This window comes from Oncorhynchus kisutch, linkage group LG8 (genome assembly GCF_002021735.2).
Source record: "Oncorhynchus kisutch isolate 150728-3 linkage group LG8, Okis_V2, whole genome shotgun sequence".
Lineage (NCBI taxonomy): Eukaryota > Metazoa > Chordata > Actinopteri > Salmoniformes > Salmonidae > Oncorhynchus > Oncorhynchus kisutch.
The window spans coordinates 37,959,190-37,984,407 of NC_034181.2; the positions used below are offsets into that span (position 1 = coordinate 37,959,190).

General features: G+C 40.8%; 2 protein-coding genes and 1 pseudogene across 3 annotated transcripts; 1 reads left to right on the plus strand and 2 right to left on the minus strand.

Annotated features, from left to right (window-relative positions):
- The first annotated feature begins 313 nt into the window (after positions 1 to 313).
- LOC109895718 (sia-alpha-2,3-Gal-beta-1,4-GlcNAc-R:alpha 2,8-sialyltransferase) lies at positions 314 to 9,354 on the plus strand. The gene is made up of 4 exons (XM_020489644.2): positions 314 to 1,015; positions 1,879 to 2,001; positions 2,159 to 2,716; positions 5,841 to 9,354. The coding sequence occupies exons 1-4, from the start codon at positions 855 to 857 to the stop codon at positions 6,121 to 6,123; spliced, it is 1,125 nt and encodes a 374-aa protein (XP_020345233.1). The 5' UTR covers positions 314 to 854; the 3' UTR covers positions 6,124 to 9,354.
- Positions 9,355 to 9,449: 95 nt separating this feature from the next.
- LOC109895717 (ras-related protein Rab-27B-like) lies at positions 9,450 to 13,429 on the minus strand. 2 transcript variants are annotated; one of them, XM_020489642.2, is made up of 6 exons: positions 13,336 to 13,429; positions 11,819 to 11,999; positions 11,471 to 11,556; positions 11,150 to 11,253; positions 10,783 to 10,906; positions 9,450 to 9,973 (listed from the first exon to the last, which is right to left on the minus strand). In XM_020489642.2, exons 2-6 carry the CDS (start codon positions 11,972 to 11,974, stop codon positions 9,787 to 9,789), a joined length of 657 nt encoding a protein of 218 aa, XP_020345231.1. In that variant the 5' UTR covers positions 11,975 to 11,999; positions 13,336 to 13,429; the 3' UTR covers positions 9,450 to 9,786. The 2 variants fall into 2 exon arrangements, with proteins under 2 accessions (XP_020345231.1, XP_020345232.1); XM_020489643.2 differs by having other exon boundaries at positions 11,819 to 12,020; positions 13,336 to 13,408.
- Positions 13,430 to 16,588: 3,159 nt separating this feature from the next.
- Positions 16,589 to 18,946, minus strand: LOC109894874 (DNA polymerase iota-like; annotated as a pseudogene).
- Positions 18,947 to 25,218: the final 6,272 nt, after the last annotated feature.

Here is a 25,218-nt window from a genome sequence, read left to right on the forward strand (position 1 = left end):
TTGGATGGGGAGCGTCGCTCCACAGCTATTTTCAGGTCCCTCCAGAGATGTTAGCTTGGGTTCTAGTCCGGGATCTGGCTTGTAGGAAATTATTGCTTGAGAAATTGCTCTTTGCTGAGAAGCTATTTTTGTTTATTTTTGACCATTTCAATTGAAAACAATCACAGTAAAGTACTTAATTTTTACCCAGAAATGAGTTGTTGTCGTAAAAAAAACGGCTGCATTGGACCTTTAAACTGATATGCTACTGTTCATGAGATGTACTTTAGTATTCGTAGGGACATCCCTTATTCAGATGCTGATCAGGTTTCCACATTTGCAAAATATTATGTGATTCAGTATTTTGTACAGTCAGCAAGTAATATTCGATGGTATGCATAACACATTAAGTTTATTGCTCCCATCTCTAAACCACGGAGGTGTAATACAGTCATGACACTTTTAGTCGCATTTTCATCTGGGCTCAACAAACACTTCTCCATTTGCACCGGAATATGTGAAATGATTTAATGGGGAGAGGTTGCGTAGTCGAGACCGGCGAGAATTTTGCTGGATTGATACATTGACGTGAATTTCAGATGCATCGCCCTAATGGTATTAATCTGTCTGCCTGGAGAGTATTCAGTTCAGCGCGAAGGCAAGGCAAGGCAGCAGGGATGATGTGAGTGCACGAAGACAAATCGCTAACTGCCATTTCAACCACATTGGATATTTGCCGTCCATTTTACATTGGAAAGCATGTTTATTTTGTGTCATAATACGAATATGTATAGACAAAATGAACATCTAGAATCGAGGTGATGAAGGCTGGCACATTTCCATCGCTATTCTTCAAGGAATGAAAACGCTCCAAGATGGTCCGCATCGCAAACGCTCTGGGTCTGGTCATATTGATGGTTGCTCTACTCATTTTATCCTTAATAAGTTATGTGTCCATTAGAAAGGACAGCATCTTCTCTTCCACAAAAAATGACAATATGGGAGGACCACGAATAATGTTCCACGCAGGATTTCGGTGAGTAAGCTAAATCAAGATTTGGAAGCTCATCATTTTTTATTTTGATATGACGCACGTAAAAATCCTGAAATGGTCCGATAATGTGATTTATTTCATTCTGACAAGGCGCACGCGGTACAATTTTTTCCAACGTAATCTTTATGATTGATTATGTCTACATTGTTCTGTAGGCTATGGCATTATATGGCCAACTTTATTAGAGGAATCAGGGCCTGAATAAATAATCAAAATAAATAATAATTCCTCTGCAAGCGGAAGTAGCCTAACTCTAATGCAAACCCCTGCCTCAATTAATTAGCCTTACATTAAATGTTTAATGACATTTCAACTGTAGAATCATCGACATTAGGTTTTTGCCCCCCCCCCAAATATATATATATATATATATATTTATATATATATTTATATTTATATATATATATATATATTTATATATATTTATATATATATATATATATATATATATATATATATATATATATATATATATATTGTTTATTGTTATGTGGTTATTGTGACGCGCCAGGCTATGTTTCCATGTTCCGTGCTTTTGCACGTATGTTCATTTGGTACATTAGCTTTGGTCTTTTTGCAGGAGGTTTTGACGCAGTTTGCGTCCGTCTGTTTGTTAACTCCAGCCTGAATAAAGTGTGCGCCTGTTCACAACACTCTGCTCTCCTGCATCTGACTTCGCCACCAGTATACACACCCTTGACAGTCCAATGTGCTGCTAGATGTTATTGTGCCTATACTGTTACAAGCCCACACATGAATGCATGCTATGAGTTGGCTTGGACATGCTGACAACAATGCTGACAATATGAATAGCTCTTTACTAAGGAAAACCCTTTTCTTCACAGGTCACAGTTTGCCATGAATTTCCTGGACCCATCCTTCATCCCGTTAACCAATGCTCTGAATGAGGAGCTGCAAGGGAAACCCTCCAAATGGAAATTCAATAGGACAGCTTTTTATCAGCAAAGGTATTATTATTATTATTCGGTTTAAACAGAATACTGTTTATGTGTTTAGTAGAACATTTCAGTTTATTTGTCGTTTGCAGTTGGCTACATTGCAACATTGCTTTTTGTTGAAACAGCAGCTGTGAGCTGATATTTTGATCTGTTTACAACTTTTCAGGAAAGAGATCTTCCATTACATTGATGTGGCCAACAACTTCTCCCTCACCAAGAACGGTGTGCGCGTTGGCCAGCTGATGCACTTCGACTACTCCAGTCACAAGTATGTCTTCTCTATAAGCAACAACCTGAAGTCACTGCTTCCTGATGCTTCACCCATCCAGAACAAGCACTACAACGTGTGTGCCGTGGTGGGTAACAGTGGGATCCTGACTGGTAGTCATTGTGGGCCAGAGATCGACAGTGCCGACTTTATCTTCCGCTGCAACTTCGCCCCTACCGACTCCTACTACAAGGATGTGGGCCGGAAGACCAACCTCACCACCTTTAACCCCAGCATCCTGGAGAGGTACTACAACAACCTTTTGACCATCCAGGACCGCAACAACTTCTTCCTCAACCTGAAGAAGCTGGAGGGGGCCATTTTGTGGATCCCTGCATTTTTCCTCCACACCTCGGCCACCGTCACACGGACCCTGGTGGACTTCTTTGTTGAGCACAAGGGGCAGCTGAAAATCGAGCTGGCCTGGCCTGGAAACATCATGCAGGATGTCAACAAGTGAGTATGGAGAGACTGAGTTTATTGTGCCAGAGTTCTGGGAATCAGAACTGTCATTGGTGGTTTTGTTCTCACTTTCAGACACCATTGTTCCTACATATTGTACACAAAAAAATGACCCAACTGCTGGGTTGTAGGCATTGGGTCACTTAGGTTGTTTTCTTTTAAAAGAGCAAGGTTGGGTTTTAATGCAGGGTTATTGATGCTGGGTTATTGAAGTAGACTGCAGGCGTGGCTTAGTAGGGGTGTGGCTTTTCAGATAGCCACCTGTGAAAGTAAATGTCATTCCTGTTAATCTGTTCTGTTCTGGCAGGAAATTAGTTAATAGACCAATAAGAAAGAGAGTCACGGCCAATAACAGCTAGTTTTGTGTAGAGGTCGACCGATTAATAGGAATGGCCGATTAATTAGGGCAGATTTCAAGTTTTCATAACAATCGGAAATCGGTATTTTTGGGCGCCGATTTGCTGATTTTTGTATTACATTTTTGTACTTTTTTTTTATATACCTTTATTTAACTAGGCAAGTCAGTTAAGAACACATTCTTATTTTCAATGACGGCCTAGGAACGGTGGGTTAACTGCCTTGTTCAGAGGCAGAACGACAGATTTTCACCTTGTCAGCTCGGGGGAGCCAATCTTGCAACCTTACAGTTAACTAGTCCAACGCAATAATGCCTCTCTCTCATTGCACTCCACAAGGAGATTGCCTATTACGCGAATGCAGTAAGCCAAGGTAAGTTGCTAGCTAGCATTAAACTTATCTTATAAAAAAACAATCAATCATAATCACTAGTTAACTACACATGGTTGATGATATTACTAGATATTATCTAGCATGTCCTGCGTTGCATATCATCTGACTGAGCGGTGGTAGGCAGAACCAGCTGCGTACATGTCACAGTATAGACTTTACGTCTGTCCCCTCGCCCCGACCTGGGCGCGAACCAGGGACGCTCTGCACACATCAACAGTCACCCTCGAAGCATCGTTACCCATCACTCCACAAAAGCTGCATCCCTTGCAGAGCAAGGGGAACCACTACTTCAAGGTCTCAGAGCAAGTGACGTCACCGATTGAAACGCCACTGGCGCGCACCACCGCTAACTAGCTAGCCATTTCACATCGGCTCCATAAACAATAATTCAGACAGCACTTTTGTGCGTTTTGCCAGCAGCTCTTCGTTGTGCGTCAAGCATTGCGCTGTTTATGACTTCAAGCCTATCAACTCCCGAGATGAGGCTCGTGTAACCAAAGTGAAATGGCTAGCTAGTTAGCGCGCGCTAATTGTCGTTGTGTTGCTGGTTCGAGCCCGGAGAGGAGCGAGGAGAGGGACGGAAGCTATACTGTTACACTGGCAATACTAAAGTGCCTATAAGAACATCCAATAGTCAAAGTTTAATGAAATACAAATGGTATAGAGGGCAATAGTCCTATAATTCCTATAATAACTACAACCTAAAACTTCTTACCTGGGAATATTGAGGACTCATGTTAAAAGGAACCACCAGCTTTCATATGTTCTCATGTTCTGAGGAAGGAACTGAAACGTTAGCTTTCTTACATAGCACATATTGCACTTTTACTTTCTTCTCCAACACTTTGTTTTTGCATTATTTAAACCAAATTGAACATGTTTCATTATTTACTTGAGGCTAAATTGATTTTATTGATGTATTATATTAAGTTAAAATAAGTGGTCATTCAGTATTGTTGTAATTGTCATTATTACAAATAAATAAATAAATAGTCTGATTAATCGGTATCAGCTTTTTTGGTCCTCCAATAATCGGTATCGGTATCGGTGTTGAAAAATCATAATCGGTTGACCTCTAGTTTTGTGTTTTACCCTCCCAACTCAGACCACTCCCAGACAGTCCAAGCACAATTCTTGCTAGAGCCTTTGCTAGGAAGCTTTTATTTGTATTTAATTTTTTATTGAAAACAATCACAGTAAGGTACTTAACTGACACCTAGAAATGATTAGATATTGAGATAAAAATGTCTGCATTGGACCTTTAAAGCTGGAGTCCTTAATGGTGAAACAGCCACATTCGTTTGCGATATTACAACAGCAAATACGTTGTTTTTTTTATTGGATGCGAGATAGAAGAGCACAATATGATTTTTTTTATCATGCTGCTCCTCCAATCTAAAAATTTTAATAAAAAAAACATTGGTGGTGGGGTGGCCACTGGCGCTGTTTCCCACTACTGTGGATTCCATCTTGAAGAACCTATGTAAGTTCCATTGTTGAGATAGCTACCACTTTATTACAATATGTAATTAATAATGTTAATATCCAAAAATATTTAAGGAACATTTAAAATTACACTGTACAATCTTAACATGTGATACAATAGAACAGAACAAATGAACAGGCATGACATTTACTCTCATGGGTGACCAAAAATAACTATCTGAAAGCTACACCCTTAATAAGCCATACCTCCTGAAAAGAATAAGGATTACATTAAAAAAAGACCTGTTTCTTGGTCAACCCATCATGAAAGTGAATAAAACCCAACTGATGGTTAAATTAACCCATGTTTGGGTAATCCTAACATCCCAACATGTTGAGTTATTCACGCAAACCAACTGGCTGGGTCAAAATAACCCACCGTGGGTTCTGTCCAATATGTACCCAGTGCTGAGTTAATCAAAAAAACAAATTGGGTTATCTAAGTCTATCTAAGTAACATAATAGAAAACTCCATCAAAATCTGTCAGTTTAAGCTAGACATATCCGGAAAGTGGCCGAGCTACAGCTGTGTTTGTCAGCCCATGAGACACACCGAAGATCGATCTTTTCATGAAAACATCTGTAGCGTCCAAACAGTTTGGCTTACAAAACTAATAGGACCCCACTATGGAAAGGGGGGACTTTCTGTTTTGCTCTATGACACACACAAGTGTCATGGGAATTGTCTGAAGGTAACACGAATGGAAGTATGGAGGTAGTTTTGTGCCAAAAAAAGCTACAATATTTCCTAAGCTTTCTTATATCGCTTAGATATAGGACAGACACATCAAAACTTTATTCCTTATGATTTTTTCTGACTGTCTTTTTTTGCCATCTGTCGAACACTTCATTGTCCAAAAAAGTGTTTACTTTTCCCCCATAGATATTGGAAGACCAAGAACCTGTCTCCGAAGCGACTCAGCACTGGTATCCTCATGTACACTCTGGCCTCGGCCATGTGTGAGGAGATCCATCTGTATGGCTTCTGGCCCTTCGGCTGGGATCCCAACACAGGCAAGGAGCTGCCCTACCACTACTACGACAAGAAAGGAACCAAGTTCACCACCAAGTGGCAGGAGACCCACCAGCTGCCCAGTGAGTTTAAGCTGCTTTACAAGATGCATGGAGAAGGTGTGACCAAGCTGAGCCTTTCACACTGTTCTTAGACACTCCATCCTGGGTGACAGTGCGTCAAGAAATTCATTTGGTGGAGCTCCAACACAGCAGCTGACCTTGCGCTCACGTAACATATTTTGCGACTCGAAGCAGACAATGCATGATTTAGTAGTAAGATGTATTACTCTTTCACTCCAGAAACACACCATCATACCACCACTGCATCTTGCCTTTCAGCTTCGTCATAGGGTATGTAATTCACACTTTAGGTTGCGAGGAACATGGCACAGTATTTCAAATGTGATTACTGGTTGATGTCATTATGATGCTGAATATATTATGTCACACTATCATAGTACTTATCATACAATATTTCACATCACATTATTTGCATTGCTATCATAATTATTGGGATAAATAGATCAATACAACACACATACATTTTATGAAAAATAATCACTATTTCCAAATGAAAGTTTTTTCCAGAATGTAGGGGTGAGGTGGGGGGCATAATTATTATTAGGCTATAGCCTTATTTCAAAGGGATTTGATTGTTCTTTTGATATCACTGCTTAGTCTCAGGGAAGGATTTAAGAGAAGGAATGTTTTTATTTTTTTTAATCAGATGCAAAAGCTCCCAATGAGGTGCAAGCAGACACACTGTCTATTTTCCATCCCTTTTCAGCATACAGTGAAGTACCACAGGTGCCAGCAGACAGCCACTGGGCCCAGCCAGCACACTGCACTGCTAACTACAGTAGCAGTGAGATTTGTTTACAATGCCCCCTAATGTATATAATTGCTGCCCTATTTAGATAAAGATACTGTAGTGATAGCCACAGTCCCACTATTTTACTGAGATTCTGGTAATATTTAAATTTGCGAATGAATAATCTACATTCCAACACCAAGCCATAGACTGAGCTTAGTTACAGTACACTTTAAAGTATATATATTGTTGTTATCATCCCGCTTTAAGAATTGTTCTTGAGGAATTGAAACAAAACATTCAGAAAAAGTGTCCGAATTCTGTTTTTAGTTTCATACGACTTCAACTCTTATCTATTTTCAAAATACCATTGAACACCATGGTGCTAAAGGAAAAAGGAATTTCACCAACCAGTCTTTACGTTGTGGGGTGCATACCGTAACAGCATTTTTTTGTTTTAGTCAAACACTGAACGCAGAACTCATGTTATGACCCATGTATCAACACAGGGTTTTGCTTCCCACCACAATTCACTGTGTGTACAAAACTTTAAGAACGCTTTCCTAATATTGTCTCAAGGCTTACAAATCTTTCTTTAACCTGTCTCCTCCCCTTCCTCTACACTGATCTGATTGAAGTGGATTTAACAAGTGAAATCCATAAAGGATCATAGCTTTCACCTGTTCAGTCTATGTCATGGAAAGAGAAGGTATTCATAATGTTTTGTACACTCGGTGTATACATTACTTTGACTTTTGAGACATAATCCAGAGAAATTAAGTTTTGTTGAATAATTGTTGCACCTTGTACAAAGAGCATGATACACTATTGAATGACACTGCATGTAAGAAACTAACAAATTATTTGTGCTGATATTCTAATTTAAACAGCACCAGAAACATTGTATGAAAGCTGTTTTAAGGCAGAAATTCCTATCAAACCACTGGGACCAAAATTCTTTGTTTTACCTTTCTGACAATTAAAGAACTAATGTAACTTTATTTTTATATCTCTAGATTATATTTACTCTCCTCAACAAAGTGTTACATGAAACATATACTGTATCAAGTCAAGCTCCACTATGTTAGAGGATTGGGTGTGGATTGGTACTGTAGCTTTCAGGATTTAACCATTGATGTCTGTACATTGACTTTGCTCAAACGGTACCATATGATAGCCACATGATGACTCACAGCACATGCTCACATTGGGAAGGAGGTGAGGTTGGTGAAAACACCACAAGTTGGCTGTATTTATTAGACAGAGGGTTTCGTCATAGTGTACATGTCATGCACAAGATATGGGATTGCCCTTATGAGCAGGGGTAGAAAATCTTTGGAATTTACCTTAAAACATTTTTCTTATGAGTTCAGATTTACTATGCTCATGAACCAGATTATTGGTACTTTTAAAAGACAAGTTAGTCAGTATTACATCGACCATGGGTGTCATGCTCATGTATTTTAGAACAGACCATTTTTCCCCCATCATAGTACTGTCTGCCATTATTATGACACAAATATATGATACGAATGTGCCATTAATTTGTTAGGTAGTAGTTTACTCTTAGTCCATACCCTGGTCGCGTAGATTCGATTTTAGATTAAATTAGATTTATATTTTCACTAATGTTTATTTCTTAAAAGTAAATACACCAAAGAAAGCCCATTAAACAAGAGATACTCATTTATCTGAATGTGATGTGATTTAAAATGTTGGCTTAAGTATGGCAACCAATGTACAACAATATATTTCATTCAATTTATGTTTTTTATTTGATGTGTTGTCAAATGATTTCCTGACATAGAAAACACTTGAGTAGTTGTGTGGTATATTTGCCTTTTATGTCTTGTCTAATGGGTTCTGTTGTTGAATTATAATGCCTCTATGAATGTCCTCCTTTAAATGCTTCCATGTACTGATCATCTCCAAAGAAAACTACAGTACTACTCACATAAATGAAGAGAATGTTTGCTCCCCCACATTTCCTTAGAGCAAAATGTCCAATGTGTGTGCAGACGCGTTTGTGTTCAAAAGGAAAGGTACTAACAGAATCCCGGATTGCAAATCACCCCAAGTTTGTGCTTGCATGTGTTTATTTGCTAAGAACAAACTGATAAGTCATCAAAGCAGCCAGCCATTTTCATGTCAAAAGGCAATTATTGGTAAAACTGACATTAATTGTGTTTAAAATGACAGCATTTATTCTTAAGACTTAGGTTTTAATACAATTTCATATTTTTTTCTGTCAGTACTTATGACCTCTAAACATTTTCTATACTTTCTTAAATGTGCATGACAATTTTGTTCCAGTAATAATCAAGCTTAAGTACCAAATGTGCTCTTTGTCGTATACAGTAGAACTCATGGATCCTGTAATGCACTTTGTTATCTATGTTTGTAACACAATAATAGATTTTCTCATTCATATATAAGAAATGTAACCATGACTGTGAATGAGTTGTTGCATAATCAGTTTTGGATTATATATTGTCAATTATAAATGTATGTGCCTGCATTTTCCTTCCATCGATGCCTCAATGTGTCAAATAAAAAAGAAACATACTTTTTACATACGACTCTTCTTCAAACACTTTTCATTAGTATTTAACCATTTAGAATCACACAAAGCCTAGTCATATTACAAATATTGGCTTGAGATCTACACATGGTGCTTTCATTTACTTTTTAATCATTTTACAATGTTATAAAACTGGATTGTGTGTTATGTTGCTTGTTTCTGGTCAATAACATACATCACAAGTACATACTGAAGATAATACTGACCAGGTTGGGAATAAATAGCCAGTGCAGCAGTTATCAGTCCAAAAATAAACACACATTATTACATAAGAGGATAATACACATCCTTAAAATACTGTATGGGATAATTGAACTTTTCCAATATAATAAAACTCCTATGATGCAATAGTTACACATTTGAATGAATGGTCCTTCATTCTGAATGCAGCCAACCACATGTCCATGAAATGTGGCTGACATCCTAACAGGCACACTTCCTGCTGGTGGAGGTTTCGGCCACTTCGTTAATGACTGCGCTCCCATTGGCAGCCTCTGACACAGGGCCCTCTGTGTTCTGCTCCATGCGCCTCATCACCAGGTCCAGCAGAGTGGTCACTGCCTGGTCTACCTCATCCCCTGTGGCACTACTCGTCTCAAAATAGGGTACACTAGGGAGAAAGGGAGGGACTTATTAAACTGAACACTATCCTGATTATAGTGATTATTAATGAATGGTTGAAGGCCACAACATTCAGGTGAATTGTGATTTATTTCTAATAGGGTCATACTTATTTTAAAGGTCTAATGCAGCCATTTGTAATCTTAATATCAAATCAATTCTGGGTAACAATTAAGTACCTTACTGTGATTGTTTTTAATTTAAATGGTCAGAAATAAGCAAAAATATCTTCTTAGCAAAGAGAAATTTCTCAGACTGTCTGGGAGTTGTATGAGTGGGGAGGGGGGGAAATTTCACTAGCCGTTATTGGCAGAGAGGTTTGGAACTCTCTTTCTTATTGGTCTATTAACTCATTTACCAAATCTCCATCCCACCTAAACAGGCTGAAATTTCAGCCAGTATTTTCAAACAGCTTTTACACTAAAAGGCCATTATAATAATTTTCACAATTTCACAGTATTATTCTAACCTCAGTGTGGAAATATATATAAAACACAGGAAATCACATGTTTGATTGCACTGGGCCTTTAAAGATGCTGAAGAGGCTCTATAGAGTGGATGGTAGTAGCTACCTCCACCTCCTGGTGAATTAACAGAAGGAGTACAATAGTACTCCTTCTGTTTGGAGCATTCGCTCTAGATTGGTACGAATGCTTTACAGTTGTGCTAAAACTATGAACTCAAACACCCTCAGTTCATGGAGGTTCGCTGGAGAAGAGAGCCGTGCCAATGGTCAGACCACATTTCGCAGAGGTAGCAGAACTTTGTCCTGAGCAAGCAGGTATCCATCTCACTTACCAATATCTGTCCGCCAGGTCCCTGGCTTGTTTTCCTTGTACATCTCTCAGGTCTTTGAGGTCTGCTTTGGTGCCAACTAAGACTATGTCTGGACTGTCACAATAGGCATTTGCCTGTAGCTGACCTGAACAATCACAACAAGAGGTAATCAAATTCCAGTTATTGATGGATATGTAAATTAGTATTTGAATCACAAACAGTAACCGACCCTGCTAGATTGAGATCATTTACTATAATGCCAAATACAACGTAAAATACACTATCAATGTGGTATTGTACTTACATGCTCTACTAAATGGATGATTCAAACTGACTATAGGCTGACATTGATCTAAGTGCTTTGGGAGATACGTGTGCTGAGACATACTCATCCAGTTCCTGACATTCAGAAAACTCTGCTGATTGGTCAGATCAAACATAAGAAGGAAGCCCATTGCATCTCTGAAGAAGGCTGTAGTGAGACTTCTGAACCTGGAATTTACACAATTACAACAATGTTTGAACACTGGTAACGTTATGGATATGGATTATACCATTGAAAATGCTCATCTTACAATGATACAAAATTGCCTTTGAATTTCTAAATACAGTATACTCCTAGAAAAACAGCAAATACCATGAAATGTGACAGACTTGCAGAGCAGGACAGTTCAGACATCACATGTACTGCCTGCTTGTTGTGGCCTACCTCTCTTGCCCTGCTGTGTCCCAGAGCTGTAGATGCACTTTAAACGTCTTCTCTGTCGTTCCATTAGAGCCTGTCCCCAAATACGTCTGGAGACACAAGACAGTTGTAGAAGAAGTGTCATCTCAAGAGCTGGGACCAAAGGCATGCTCTTTAGCTCTGGAATATGTTTTCAACAAATGTTCTTTTTATTGTGAGTTGATCCCCTACTATTCCATCCAACATTCAACATTTGGATTTGCATAACCACATTATCATTGGAAACTGGTGTGGAGCAAGGATGACTGAACATGAATGGTGTGTTTGAAAGGAATGTCATGGGCTGCACACAAGTAAAGCAGCACGACTCACCACTCTCTTTTCCCTGAAGTCTATTCCCACTGTGGTGGTGAACTTGCGGTTGAACTTGTTGTCGGTGTACCTGTAGAGGAAAGTGGTCTTCCCCACTCCAGAGTCCCCTAACGACAAGAGCTTGATCAGGTAGTCGTAATCCCAATCAGTCGTCATTGTGCAGCCTCGTGCCAAACCTGCCCTAAAATATGAAACCAAAGTACTGTAGGCTATTATAGTCTTATCTTACTCGCAAATTTAGCCATAACTGACATTACAGACATTACTGTGAATGGTGGTACATTCACCACACTTACAATTAATACAGCAACAATGAATACAGCGGAATTACTATTACATTGTCAGGACTTCAGAGAATTGAATACAGGTCTCCCAGAAGACATTAATGGCTTAATTCATGCCATTAACTAATATACTTTGAAACTGTCATACAGATATAGGCTATTGTAATTTCATTGTAAGTACTGTAAATATAGCCAGTATACTACAAAGTGCCCTAAAAGGATTGAACAAAGAGGCAAATATTGGCCTAACACACAGCTGAAATTCCCAGTCAGTGGGTTCATGATCACAGGGGCTTCCGTCACAACTCGAGTCATTAAAAGCCGATCAGAGCAGAGCAGGCACATGACTCGACCCAGCTTTCACATGAGCGGTCAAGTGGCTGTTCTGTGTGAGCTGCAGGAAAAAGCTCTAAACATGTGGCTTCTATTCATTGTCTCCATACAGTACACTCTCAAATAGTACAGAGACAGAATACAGAGAGGGCAGCAAGACCTTGGGCTCCTGTAGCTCATTCAGTTACACCGGTAACTCTTTATTTGAGTAATAGCACAACAAAGCATCTTGTAGTATGTGTATGACGATCAAGTGGAAGAAAATATCAAAAAGGGATGTTGACATTTTCACATCATTACCGGCACGGACTTCAATTGATCCATTATTGTGTTGGGAACAGTCTAAAAGCACAACCTTGTAGTTTATTTAAAATGTTTTAATTTCCAATCATACTTGGAAATGGCCTGTCTCAGATTCCTTAGGCACTGAAAAAGGAATGAGATGCCAATATGAAATGCTGACTCATTTCCAGTGTGGATTATCAATATGATATTTCTGCTCAGTTGTCTGGTGTCTTTATTGAAAGATGAGAAAAAAGTAGGCCTGATTAAATTCTTTCAATGGCATGTGTCTGTGATGCCCGAAATATTTAAGACATTGGACAATATTTATTTTGTATGCAGAGAATGTGCAAGTTATCAATAGAACAAACTAATCTGTATGCAGATTCTCTTGAAGATAAATGGCCATTGTGCACATAAGGAACGTCTCAAAATGCGTTTTCAGAAAATGTAGGCCAACTATAATGCCCCCAACAATACAGTGTGACAGACAATACAATGCCTGATGAAATGCCTGGAGATGAGTAAACCAATATGCCACTCAATGATGCTGCTACAAAATGCATGAACTTCACTCTACCAAGATTGGAGAAAAACGATAAATAAATTCAATCTTACCGATTTAGCCAGAGGTACTGCCAACTTCCATTCAGGGAGCTCAACCAGTCCTTGGCAAACACATAGCTATTGCCTGAACCTTTCCCCCTCTCACATGCTATAAGGGAGGAGTTTCCAGCAAAAAAAAACAACCACAGAGTGCGGTGTTCACAGACCTTGTGTTTTCTGGTATTTCTCAGGGGGAAAAAAAGCTCTTTAATAACTGGATTGCGGCCCTGTCTACAAATAATGTGTGCTTATGTGGATTTCAATGGAACTCAGTAAACTGGGAGCTTTGTAAACACCCCTAAAAGTCATTTCTCCCTCTTATTCCTCTGGAATCTCAACAAGTTGGCTAATACTCTAAACAGAGTTTTTCCCTTTCTAATGCATTAGGACATCATCTTGAGGTCAACTTGTGGGGAGGCATGTGGGGGTAACTTGTATTGTGTCACCCACTGTTTCTACATTATTTTTTTACCAGGTCTAGACTGCATACCAAAAGTCAGTGGACACCTGCTCGTTGAACATCTCGTTCCAAAATCATGGGCATTAATATGGAGTTGGTCCCCCCATTACTGCTATGACAGCCTCCACTCTTTTGGGAAGGCTTTCCACTAGATGTTGGAGCATTTCTGTGGGGACTTCCTTCCATTCAGCCACAAGATGTTGGAGCATTAGTGAGGTCGGGCACTGATGTTGGGCGATGAGGCCGCAGTCGGGGTTCCAATTCATCCCAAAGGTGTTTGATGGGGTTGAGGTCAGGGCTCTGTGCAGGCCAGTTAAATTCTTCCATGCTGATCTCGACAAACCATTTCTGTATGGACCTCGCTTTGTGCACGGGGTCATTTTCATGCTGAAACAGGAAAGGGCCTTCCCCAAACTGTTGCCACAAATTTGGAAGTATAGAATTGTCTAGAATGTCATTGTATGCTGTAGCGTTAAGATTTCTCTTCACTGGAACTAAGTGGCCTAGTCCGAACCATGAAAAACAGCCTCAGACCTTTATTCATCCTCCACCAAACCTTACAGTTGGCACTATACATTCGGGCAGGTAATGTTCTCCTGCCCTCCACCAAACACAGATTTGTTTTCCGACTGCCAGATGGTGAAGTGTGATTCATCACTCCAGAGAACACGTTTCAAATCCTGCAATATGACCACATTCATTGAGTGACACATTGATCTTATACAGTGGGGCAAAAAAAGTATTTAGTCAGCCACCAATTGTGCAAGTTCTCCCACTTAAAAAGATGAGAGGCCTGTAATTTTCATCATAGGTACACTTCAACTAGGACATTGTAGGATTTCGTATGAATTTATTAGCAAATTATGGTGGAAAATAAGTATTTGGTCACCGACAAACAAGCCAGATTTCTGGCTCTCACAGACCTGTAACTTCTTCTTTAAGAGACTCATCTGTCCTCCACTCGTTACCTGTATTAATGACACCTGTTTGAACTTGTTATCAGTATAAAAGACACCTGTCCACAACCTCAAACAGTCACACTCCAAACTCCACTATGGCCAAGACCAAAGAGCTGTCAAAGGACACCAGAAACAAAATTGTAGACCTGCACCAGGCTGGGAAGACTGAATCTGCAATAGGTAAGCAGCTTGGTTTGAAGAAATCAACTGTGGGAGCAATTATTAGGAAATGGAAGACATATAAGATCACTGATAATCGCCCTCGATCTGGGGCTCCACGCAAGATCTCACCCTGTGGGGTCAAAATGATCACAAGAACGGTGAGCAAAAATCCCAGAACCACATGAGGGGACCTAGTGAATGACCTGCAGAGAGCTGGGACCAAAGTAACAAAGCCTACCATCAGTAACACACTACGCCGCCAGGGACTCAAATCCTGCAGTGCCAGACGTGTCCCCCTGCTTAAGCCAGTACATGTCCAGGCCCATCTGAAGTTTGCTAGAGAGCATTTGGATGAGCCAGAAGAAGATTGGGAGAATGTCATATGGTCAGATGAAACCAAAATATAACTTTTTGGTAAAAACTGAACTGGTCGTGTTTGGAGGACAAAGAATGCTGAGTTGCATCCAAAGAACACCATACCTACTGTGAAGCATGGGGGTGGAAACGTCATGCTTTGGGGCTGTTTTTCTGCAAAGGGACCAGGATGACTGATCCGTGTAAAGGAAAGAATGAATGGGGCCATTTATCGTGAGATTTTGAGTGAAAACCTCCTTCCATCAGCAAGGGCATTGAAGATGAAACGTGGTTGGGTCTTTCAGCATGACAATGATCCCAAACACACCGCCCAGGCAACGAAGGAGTGGCTTCGTAAGAAGCATTTCAAGGTCCTGGAGTGGCCTAGCCAGTCTCCAGATCTCAACCCCATAGAAAATCTTTGGAGGGAGTTGAAAGTCCGTGTTGCCCAGCAACAGCCCCAAAACATCACTATCTAGAGGAGATCTACATGGATGAATGGGCCAAAATACCAGTAACAGTGTGTGAAAACCTTGTGAAGACTTACAGAAAACGTTTGACCTCTGTCATTGCCAACAAAGGGTATATAACAAAGTATTGAGATAAACTTTTGTTATTGACCAAATACTTATTTTCCACCATAATTTGCAAATAAATTCATTAAAAATCCTACGTGATTTTCTGGATTTTTTTTCCTCATTTTGTCTGTCATAGTTGAAGTGTACCTATGATGAAAATTACAGGCCTCTCTCATCTTTTTAAGTGGGAGAACTTGCACAATTGGTGGCTGACTAAATAAGTTTTTTGCCCCACTGTAAGTATTGATTACGTACCATATTGATTGATTATTTATTGAACGACAGGGAAGGAGCTGTAGGATAACACAACTGACAATTCTCTTTGAAATATGTTTCAATTGTAGGACTGAACACATAACAGGAATAGTTTTTGTTGTCTGTCCATTCAAGTATTTATCCATCTTGCTCTTTTTGTACAATAGGCATGTCATGTAGCCAAAGATTTTTATTTTACCATCTTTTCTCAAGGCAATTGTGATTAATATGCTTTTTGTAAAATGTTGGTTAATATTATGTTGCTAATATGTTATTTATAGCAACTATTTATTTAATAAATGATTTGTCAATTAAAAAATATATACTTTGTTTGAATTTATCAAAAGTAATTAAGTGCCGTCCTCTTATCGTTAAAAGAGGTTTCCATTGACACCATGCAACCATTTTTACTGATGTAACAGAAAGTGCCGATCCAGTAAGTCAAGAGTACAGCTGCTCCCTGTGTGTTTGTACTGGTCCATTCTGGATCCCCTAGTCTAGTAAAGCCCTTGTTCCCTCTCAATGGGCCAGTAATGGCCATCCCTCTGATTGTCCACTACAAACACCCTGACCACCGTGTGGACACAGAGACAACCCCTGACCTCTGAACCCTTATCTAGTGTCTGAAGGCAGAGAGACAGGAAGAACGCGTTTCCACTGCTCCAGAGTCCAATGGCGGCAAGCTTTACATCACTCTAGCCGATGCGTAGCCGATGCATTGCGAATGGTGATCTTAGGCTTGTGTGTGGCTGCTCGGACATGGAAACCCATCAATCTCCTGACGAAAAGTTATTGTGCTAACGTTGCTTCTAGAGGCAGTTTGGAACTGAGTGTTGCAACCGAGGACAGATGATTTTTACATGCTTCAGCCCTCGGGGGTCCTGTTCTGTGAGCTTGTGTGGCCTACCACTTCACGGCCCACCCGTTGTTGCTCCTAGATGTTTCTACTTCACAATAACAGCACTTACAGTTTACCGGGGCAGCTCTAGCAGGGCAAACATTTGACGAACTGACTAGTTGGAAAGGTGACATCCTATGACGTGGCAGCATCATGTTGTGGGGATGTTTTTCAGCGGCAGGGAATGGGAGACTAGTCAGGATGGATGGAAAGATGAAAGGAGCAAAGTACAGAGAGATCCTTGAGGAAAACCTGCTCCAGAGCGCTCAGGTCCTCAGACTGGGGGCGAAGGTTCACTTTCCAACAGGACAACGACCCTAAGCACACAGCCAAGCTTGTAGTATCATACCCAAGAAGACTCATGGCTGTGATTGCTGCCAAAGGTGCTTCAACAAAGTATTGAGTAAAGGGTCTGAAAATTTATATAAATGTGATATTTCAGTTTTTTTTATTTTATACATTTGCTTTGTTGATATGGGGTATTGTGTGTAGATTGATGAGGGTAAAAAACTATTTAATCCATTTTAGAATAAGGCTGAACATGAACAAAATGTGGAAAAATTCAAGGAGTCTGAATACGTTCCCGAATGAACTGTATAGTGTATCTGTATGAATATCCACGTTTCCTGGAAATCCACAGTCAGCCGACTGCCTTTGTGACACAAGGCCTGTAGAGGAGTTTCCTTCCTCCAAGCGGTCTGTGAGTGAAGACTGCAAGGAGGTGACTGTGAGTTCCTTGTGTTTGTTGGTGCATTGGGCTGTCTGTCAAAGCCCATGGCAGTTTATTTATGGTCTCTGGGAGTGCTGTGAAATGAGTCATTAAGATTGCATGGAACAGGCTGAGAGAGAGAGGCAGGCTGTTCTGTAAGATGGTTGTGAGATGAGTGGGCTGTCTGCTGGCTCCGGCTGAGGTGGCCCTGGAAGGTCTCGGGTAGGCAGGTGATAACAATTCCTTCTGGATGTCACCAGGCAGGAGTCTGAACACCTCAGGGTCAATGTTTGGGGGCAATCCAGGAAAATCTGTCAAACCAGGACTGTTGGTCCTTTTATCATCTACTGTTCCACCTACACAGCACTCACCCAACCTTGGCTGCTGATGGGAGGCCTCAGGGCTATGCTAAGGTTGGAAGGTGTGTCTGGTATCCCCTGTGATGCATCCTGACCAGTCAACCACTCTGTCCTACCTTCAACATCAGATCCAGCCTGCACTGTGAGGTTACCAAGCACACTTTGAGACGGATCATCCTATAGCAGATGGAGAGAGAGAGAAATTATGCACATTTTTACAATGACCCATAGGGAGTGCACATTGCAGGGGTAAGGCCTGAGACAGAGATATTAGTTGATATCTTATGGGTGAAATCCAGATGTCTTACCTGACACATAGGAGGCCTGGGTTTTCTCAAGAGATCTGTGTGTGAAGAAGGCACAGATGCATGCCTTGCTGACAGCAGCACACCTGGCCTGCATGTTACTGAAGTACATGTTGAGGAGGGTGAGGTGGAAGCCTGTGCTGATGTCCACCATCTTGTGGAAGAGCTTCATGGCCATGGTGACCAGCTGTGCCAAGGCATCACTGTCGCCTGATGAACAACACAGCAGATTTAAGTGGGATAAGTTGCTAAATGTACAGTAACTGATCTACCATTTAAGATCTGTGAAATCCAGCCTTAGAAATGAATGTACTATTAAAATGTAGATTTACAGCAGGTTCTAATCAACAGTTACTGCATATTTGCCAAAGCCATTGGTAGTCCATTTTCAAATCATAATGACGTACAGACAAAATATACTCCTTATTTGTGTGAGAATTATTTACCAATACCAGAGCTGATCTTCTGCTCAATGTGGTTGGGGATGGTCACTGCCTGCTCTCACGGCTGAACCACTTGTTGGTTGCTGAGTAGCGCCTGATGGTGAGTCGAAGTGTCAGAGCCTGCCTGCCATCTTTATGCATCCTAAAACCAAGACAGCATTCTGAAGTTAAACTTAATGCAGAAACACTACTTACAGACTTAACTGTTTCTGCACCTTGCAGTTCAAACCTTATGAATAACTGTGTAGAAGGCTACTCAACAAATCTTTGGTTGAGGACTTTTCCATGAAGGGAGTCTTCATCGCTAAAAGACTGGGATATTACGAAGATATGGAGACAAAAGACAGAAAGACATATAAATATGTGCACTGTATCAGTGTTAGCTGAAAACGGTTTAACCTGTCTAGGACATATCACAAGGTCCTTTCATGTATCAGTTTTTAGTTTTCAGTAGGGTGACTGGAGTGTCATCTATGTCCAAAGCTAGATTCTGGAGACGATGAGCGTTGGAGGCTCTGAACTCCCTCACCAGGTCAGCCAATGGGAAGAGCTGCAAGTCCTGCACACTAATCAATCCCAGGGCCTGAAATCTCTTAGCAGTCTGGTGGCCTAGTGAATATATAGTACAACATCAACCATCCAATGTTTATACAGCGGGAATGAAATTCACTCCATTACTCCCGACAATCTTAGATAAGTATTTTTGTGATGATAGAAAGCATTTGTTGTGATTTTTGACATAATATAGGGAAATCAGATCCAGTCAACATGGCCGAGTGCATGGAGGCTGAAACATCAAGCAGCATCAAGGAAAATGGTAAAGAAAAGGAGGCTTGGAGTACATTTGCCGGGTGCAACACGTCAAGGGAAACTGTTCTTCCTATCTTCATTTTGGAGAGAGAAATCCTTACAAGGGAGGAGGCCATAGCTAACCCTCTGAAAGAAGAAGAGCTCTACCATAGCCTCACCCAGGAAATCCACCCAGGCCACCTGTACAGAGAGCTAGAGCACTCTGGTGTATCCATCTACATAAAAGGAAGCAAGGGCAAATCTCCAATTAGAGGAATATCTGTCTGTGGAAAGCATGTAGTGTTCAAGGAAAACAACCCTTTCAGTCTGAAGTCATGCATGGCCAATCAGAACTCAGTCCAAGTTATCTTTATTTATTTAACTAGGCAAGTCAGTTAAGAACAAATTCTTATTTACAATGACGGCCTACCAGAAGGCAAAAAGCCTCCTGCGTGGACACGTGCTGGGATTAAAAATTAAAAATTAAATATAGTACAAAACACACATCACGACAAGAGAGACACCACAACATAAAGAGAGACCTAAGAGAGACCTAAGACAACCAAAGAGCTGGCTGAATTAGTTTCTAACTAAAGCAGGCTGCAAAACTGTGGGGAAAGTGATGAAACACACGATTCTATACAAGAACCAACTAATTAACTGTTCCAATGGAGATTGCTTTGTTTACATTGAAGCAAGCCCATACCCCGCCTCGGCAAAGATCGATCCACACTGGGTCAAAATATTTTACTCTGGACAGGGCAATGGCCAGTGTCAAGACGGCCTGGCACAATACCCTGCACCTGTCACACCCTGGTCTGTTTCACCGGTCCTTGTGCTTGTCTCCACCCCCCTCCAGGTGTCACCCATCTTCCCCATTATCCCCAGTGTATTTATACCTGTGTTCTCTTTGTTAGTTGCCAGTTCGTTTTGTTCGTTAAGTTTTGTTCTGACCCTGAGACTGCCTGCCGTTGTGTACCTTATGGACTCCGATCTGGATTACTGACCTCTGCCTGCCCTTGACCTGTCGTTTTTCCTGCCCTAGTAATAAACTTTTGTTACTTTGACGCTGTCTGCATCTGGGTCTTCTCCTGAAACGTGGTAGCACCGAGCCCAGAATGCAGTCCAGCCACGGAAGATAACTCTAAGTATATAGAGGAGATATACAGCCAGTATGATGAGATATGAGATATACAGCCAGTATGATGAAATAGAGGAGATATACAGCCAGTATGATGACAGAGAGGAGATATACAGCCAGTATGATGACATAGGATATATACAGCCAGTATAATGAAATAGAGATATACAGCCAGTATGATGACAGAGAGGAGATATATAGCCAGTATGATAACAGAGGAGATATAGAGCCAGTATGATGACATAGAGCCAGTAAGTGCCAGCCTTCAAATGTACGCTGATGACACTGTTGTCTATGTGTCTGATAAAACCTGTGCTGATGTCAATAAACATTTGACAAGACACCTGGACTCAGTGGCCACCTGGTTGAACTCTGTCTGACTGAATGTAAAGTAAACGGTCTCAATCTGTTTCTCAACAAGGAAGCTGCCAGTGACAAAGTCGCTCTCTGTCCGCATCAAAGAAAAGACAAACAAGTCACAGTGTCACGGTTTTCTTTAGGTGAAAGAGAGTCAGACCAAAATGCGGCGTGGCTATTGCGATCCATGTTTAATGAAAACAAAGTAAACACAAATCAAATACAAAACAGCCTAATACTGATGCTAAGTGACACAGCCAGAACAAGGACATAAGGACAATCACCCACAAAACCCAACACCAAACAGGCTACCTAAATATGGTTCCCAATCAGAGACAATGATGAACACCTGCCTCTGATTGAGAACCATATCAGGCCAAACATAGAACTAGACAAACTAGACATGTAACATAGAATGCCCACTCAGCTCACACCCTAACCAACCAAAATATACAAACATACAAAGCAAACTATGGTCAGGGTGTGACACACAGAGGTAAAATATGAAGTTTGACAAACATGCTAAAAAGATCAGTAGGACTATCAAAGCAAGCTTCTACTGTTTCAGACTAATAAAGACCTTGTCTTTATTGGGGTTCTCTCACATGTCACACTGTATAACATCCTGGTTCCAGGCCAGCCAGACAGTGCTGAGACCCTAAGAGTCACTCTATAAGTGTGCGCTGAAAATATTGGTACAAAAACATGTACGGGTACCATCACTGTTACATCCTGAAAAAGTACAATGTACTGAGCTGTTAAAAACGTAATCAGATTTGCAAATGTGAAGCTTGTGTTTAAGTGTCTCAATGGTATTGCCACTGAATCCCTGACCAAACACATGCAGAAGCTGCAATGGCCTGGAATGTCCACCAGGGGGTGCACCAAGGGAAACTGCAAGGTCCCTGTATATAAAACTTCTGTAGGGCAGTCCTCTTACCGAGGAGACACATGCATGGAACACTTTATCAGAAGAACATAAACTGCTGGAACATGTCAATACATTCAAAAGAAACAACAACAGCTGGTTGCTACAGCTCCAATATTGCAATCATGTATGAACTGTATGAAGTGTTTCCATTAAGAGCGCTGTACATCCAAGTTGTAAATATTAGGGGTATATACTGGATGTATGAGATTTGCTTTGTGCGTCTAATTGACTGACATCTGCTTTGTGATATAATTATGATAATGTACAGATATGTTTTTTTATGTGATTATTATTTTAAACATTGATTATGCACTTGTTTCTTAGCTTTGGCTTCCATTCAAGTCCAACTAGGGATAGGTGTTGAAAATGAGCGTGAGTTAGGAAACACTACAGGGCAATGCATAGGACAATTGTTTGTTCAATGTGTTTGTGCTTGTTCCTATCCAAATATACTAAACTAACTCCTAAAATCGGCCAGAATGGGTTAAGGTAAAGACCTGAATGGCTTAACAACAGCTACAGAGGCGATAACTGCTATGGGTTACATTGAGCATCAATAAGCTTTACTCTACACACTTAATATGTTGTGAAATCTGTTGTGAATGTACTGTAATGTTTTTACAAATGTAAAACTGCCTTCATTTTGCTAGAGCCCTAATGGGGATCCATAATAAATACAAATACTTCATGTAGTGATTTGGATTAATTAAATTGAGTCAAGTTAGATATAAAACGTATATCTAAACCTGGTACTTTATCTAAACCACTTAGACTACCCATGATTTCTCTGACACTCTCTGGCAAAAGTATGGTTTGTTGATTTGGCTTGAAGGTGCCTGACACCAGTGAGGCCCAGCTTGCTTTGGATGGCTGTTCTCAGTTCCGCTGTGATGTGTGAGCCCACCACAACCCAGTCCAGGGTGGTCCATGACTTTGGCATCTGAGGCTGAGTAAACAAAACAATAACATATACAATCCTTGGTTGCATTTCACATCATCGTAAACCGATTGCTAGTATGAAGACATTTAATTTCTTCTAACTAAAATCAAATCAAATCAAATTGTATTTGTCACATGCGCAGAATACAATGCTTACTTACAGGCCCTAAACCAACAATGCAGTTCAAGAAATAGAGTTAAGAAAATATTCACTGAGGAACTAAAGGCTAAGGTTAAGAATCCAAACCCTTTCCGAAATGTATATCCTGACAGGTTGTTTCACAACCCATTTCCTGGTTTCATTAAGCCAAATGGATACCTAGAACCATATTAACAGTAAGTACCCAGTCTGAATGCTGCTAGACAGGTTACTCACTGTCATGATGAATAGCGAGCAGACTCTGGAGTCAGTTCCTTCCTCCTCTCAACCATCTCTGTGATGTCCATGAAATTCTTAACATATCCCAGACATTCTACGAAATGGACAGAATGACATCAGCGACTCTGAATGGGGGAAAACACAGAGACAGCTGAGAGTTATTCCATAAAATCTTATTTTTTATATTTATATTTTATTGGTCGCATACACATATTTAGCAGATGTTATTGCGGATGTAGCTGTCACGTCCTGACCTTAGTTCCTTTTTTATGTCTCTTTTTTAGTTTGGTCTGGGTGTGAGTTGGGGTGGGCATTCTATGTTTTGTGTTCTATGTTTTCTATTTCTATGTGTTTGGCCTGGTATGGTTCCCAATCAGAGGCAGCTGTCTATCGTTGTCTGATTGAATACCATACTTAGGTAGCCTTTTCCCACATGGTGTTTGTGGGTAGTTGTTTCCTGTTTTCACCTTTCAGGACTGTTTTGATTTTCATTTCTTACATTCACTTTGTTATTTTGTATTTTCGTGTAATATATAATCATGGACACTTACCACGCTGCATTTTGGCCCGATCCTTCCTACTCCTCATCCGATGAAGACGAAGATCGTTACAGCCCCACAGGTCAATGAGGACAAAGACCCTTGCCTTTTGGAGTTGGAGAGGATTAACAAGGAAATAGAGACTGTGAATGAGGTAGAGAAGGAGCAGAGGAGATGATCCCTTTACCAAACTGTGCAGATTAACAGTAAAAGCATCGAGTCCAAGAAAGTCACGATTCCCAAATCTGAAACGGCAGGTGAAGATTTGAATGGAAATAGCGCCAAATCTTCACACAGGCAGCCCACTACAGTCTATTCTCCTTCTAGGAGGAAGTACGTGTTTGACAGCTCCAAACAGAAGATTGATTTGGAATAATAGCCCTTGTCCAACTTCTCAGCTTCTTTGTTATCTAGTTGTTGTTTTAACTAAAGGGATAAGTGAGCAAGGTGTTAACAGGACGAGAGAGAATGTTTGTAAGGGGAACCAAACTAAGCCGCCTTCTCAAGAGCCCATTCCCTCACAAGCTAGTAGAAACAAGCTAGTTGATGACCCTGATGAAGAAGGGGTCCTCATCATTGATATTCCACCTCTGGAGAGCGACAGGAAGAAGAGTTGAGCTCAGAAAGACCACCACAAACCTTCCACAGGAAGTCCACCCTGTTGCTGTTGCTGTTCCTGCTGTGGCTGATGCTCCACTTGCTATTCCACTTCCCGTGTCCAGTCCTAGTCCTTAAGTAGTCAAAGTCATATCCCCACCTGCAGTGTCTGAGATTGTGAAAGATAAGGTTATAAGTGTTGTCATATCTAGTGTTTCTGCTAGTCAGGGAATTGAAGGTAAACCCAGTGCTGAGTATGTTTGATGACCTGTCAAAATGCTTAGAAAACCCGAGGAGTGAAAGTGAGAGAATAGTTTGTTACCAAGAGGCTGAGGCCACTGCGGAAAGTAACTGAGACAGATCTTGAATGTCCCAAAAGGGATGCTTCAACTTTACATTCACCATAATGATCCAGTTGGTTATGCGGATGTCGACTTACTGATGGCAGAGCCTGAATTGCTTGAAAGTGAGCTTGCCTTCAACTGTGTTGAGAACAGTAACCCTCTTCCACCCAGTGAAGTCTTATATGGACATGTATCTCCACTACCTCACAAGGTTTTAGTCCCTCCCTCGATCTCCTCCCCCCATAAACTCGTCATTGAGACCCCAGAGAGATAAGCAGCCAGCAACACAGAGCTTCTGGTCACTTGTACAAAGCGTATCATCAGTGCCATGTCTTCAGAAAATACCAGGCCAAACTCCAGGGCATGATTTTGCCTTGCCTAGTCCAGTTCCGGCAAC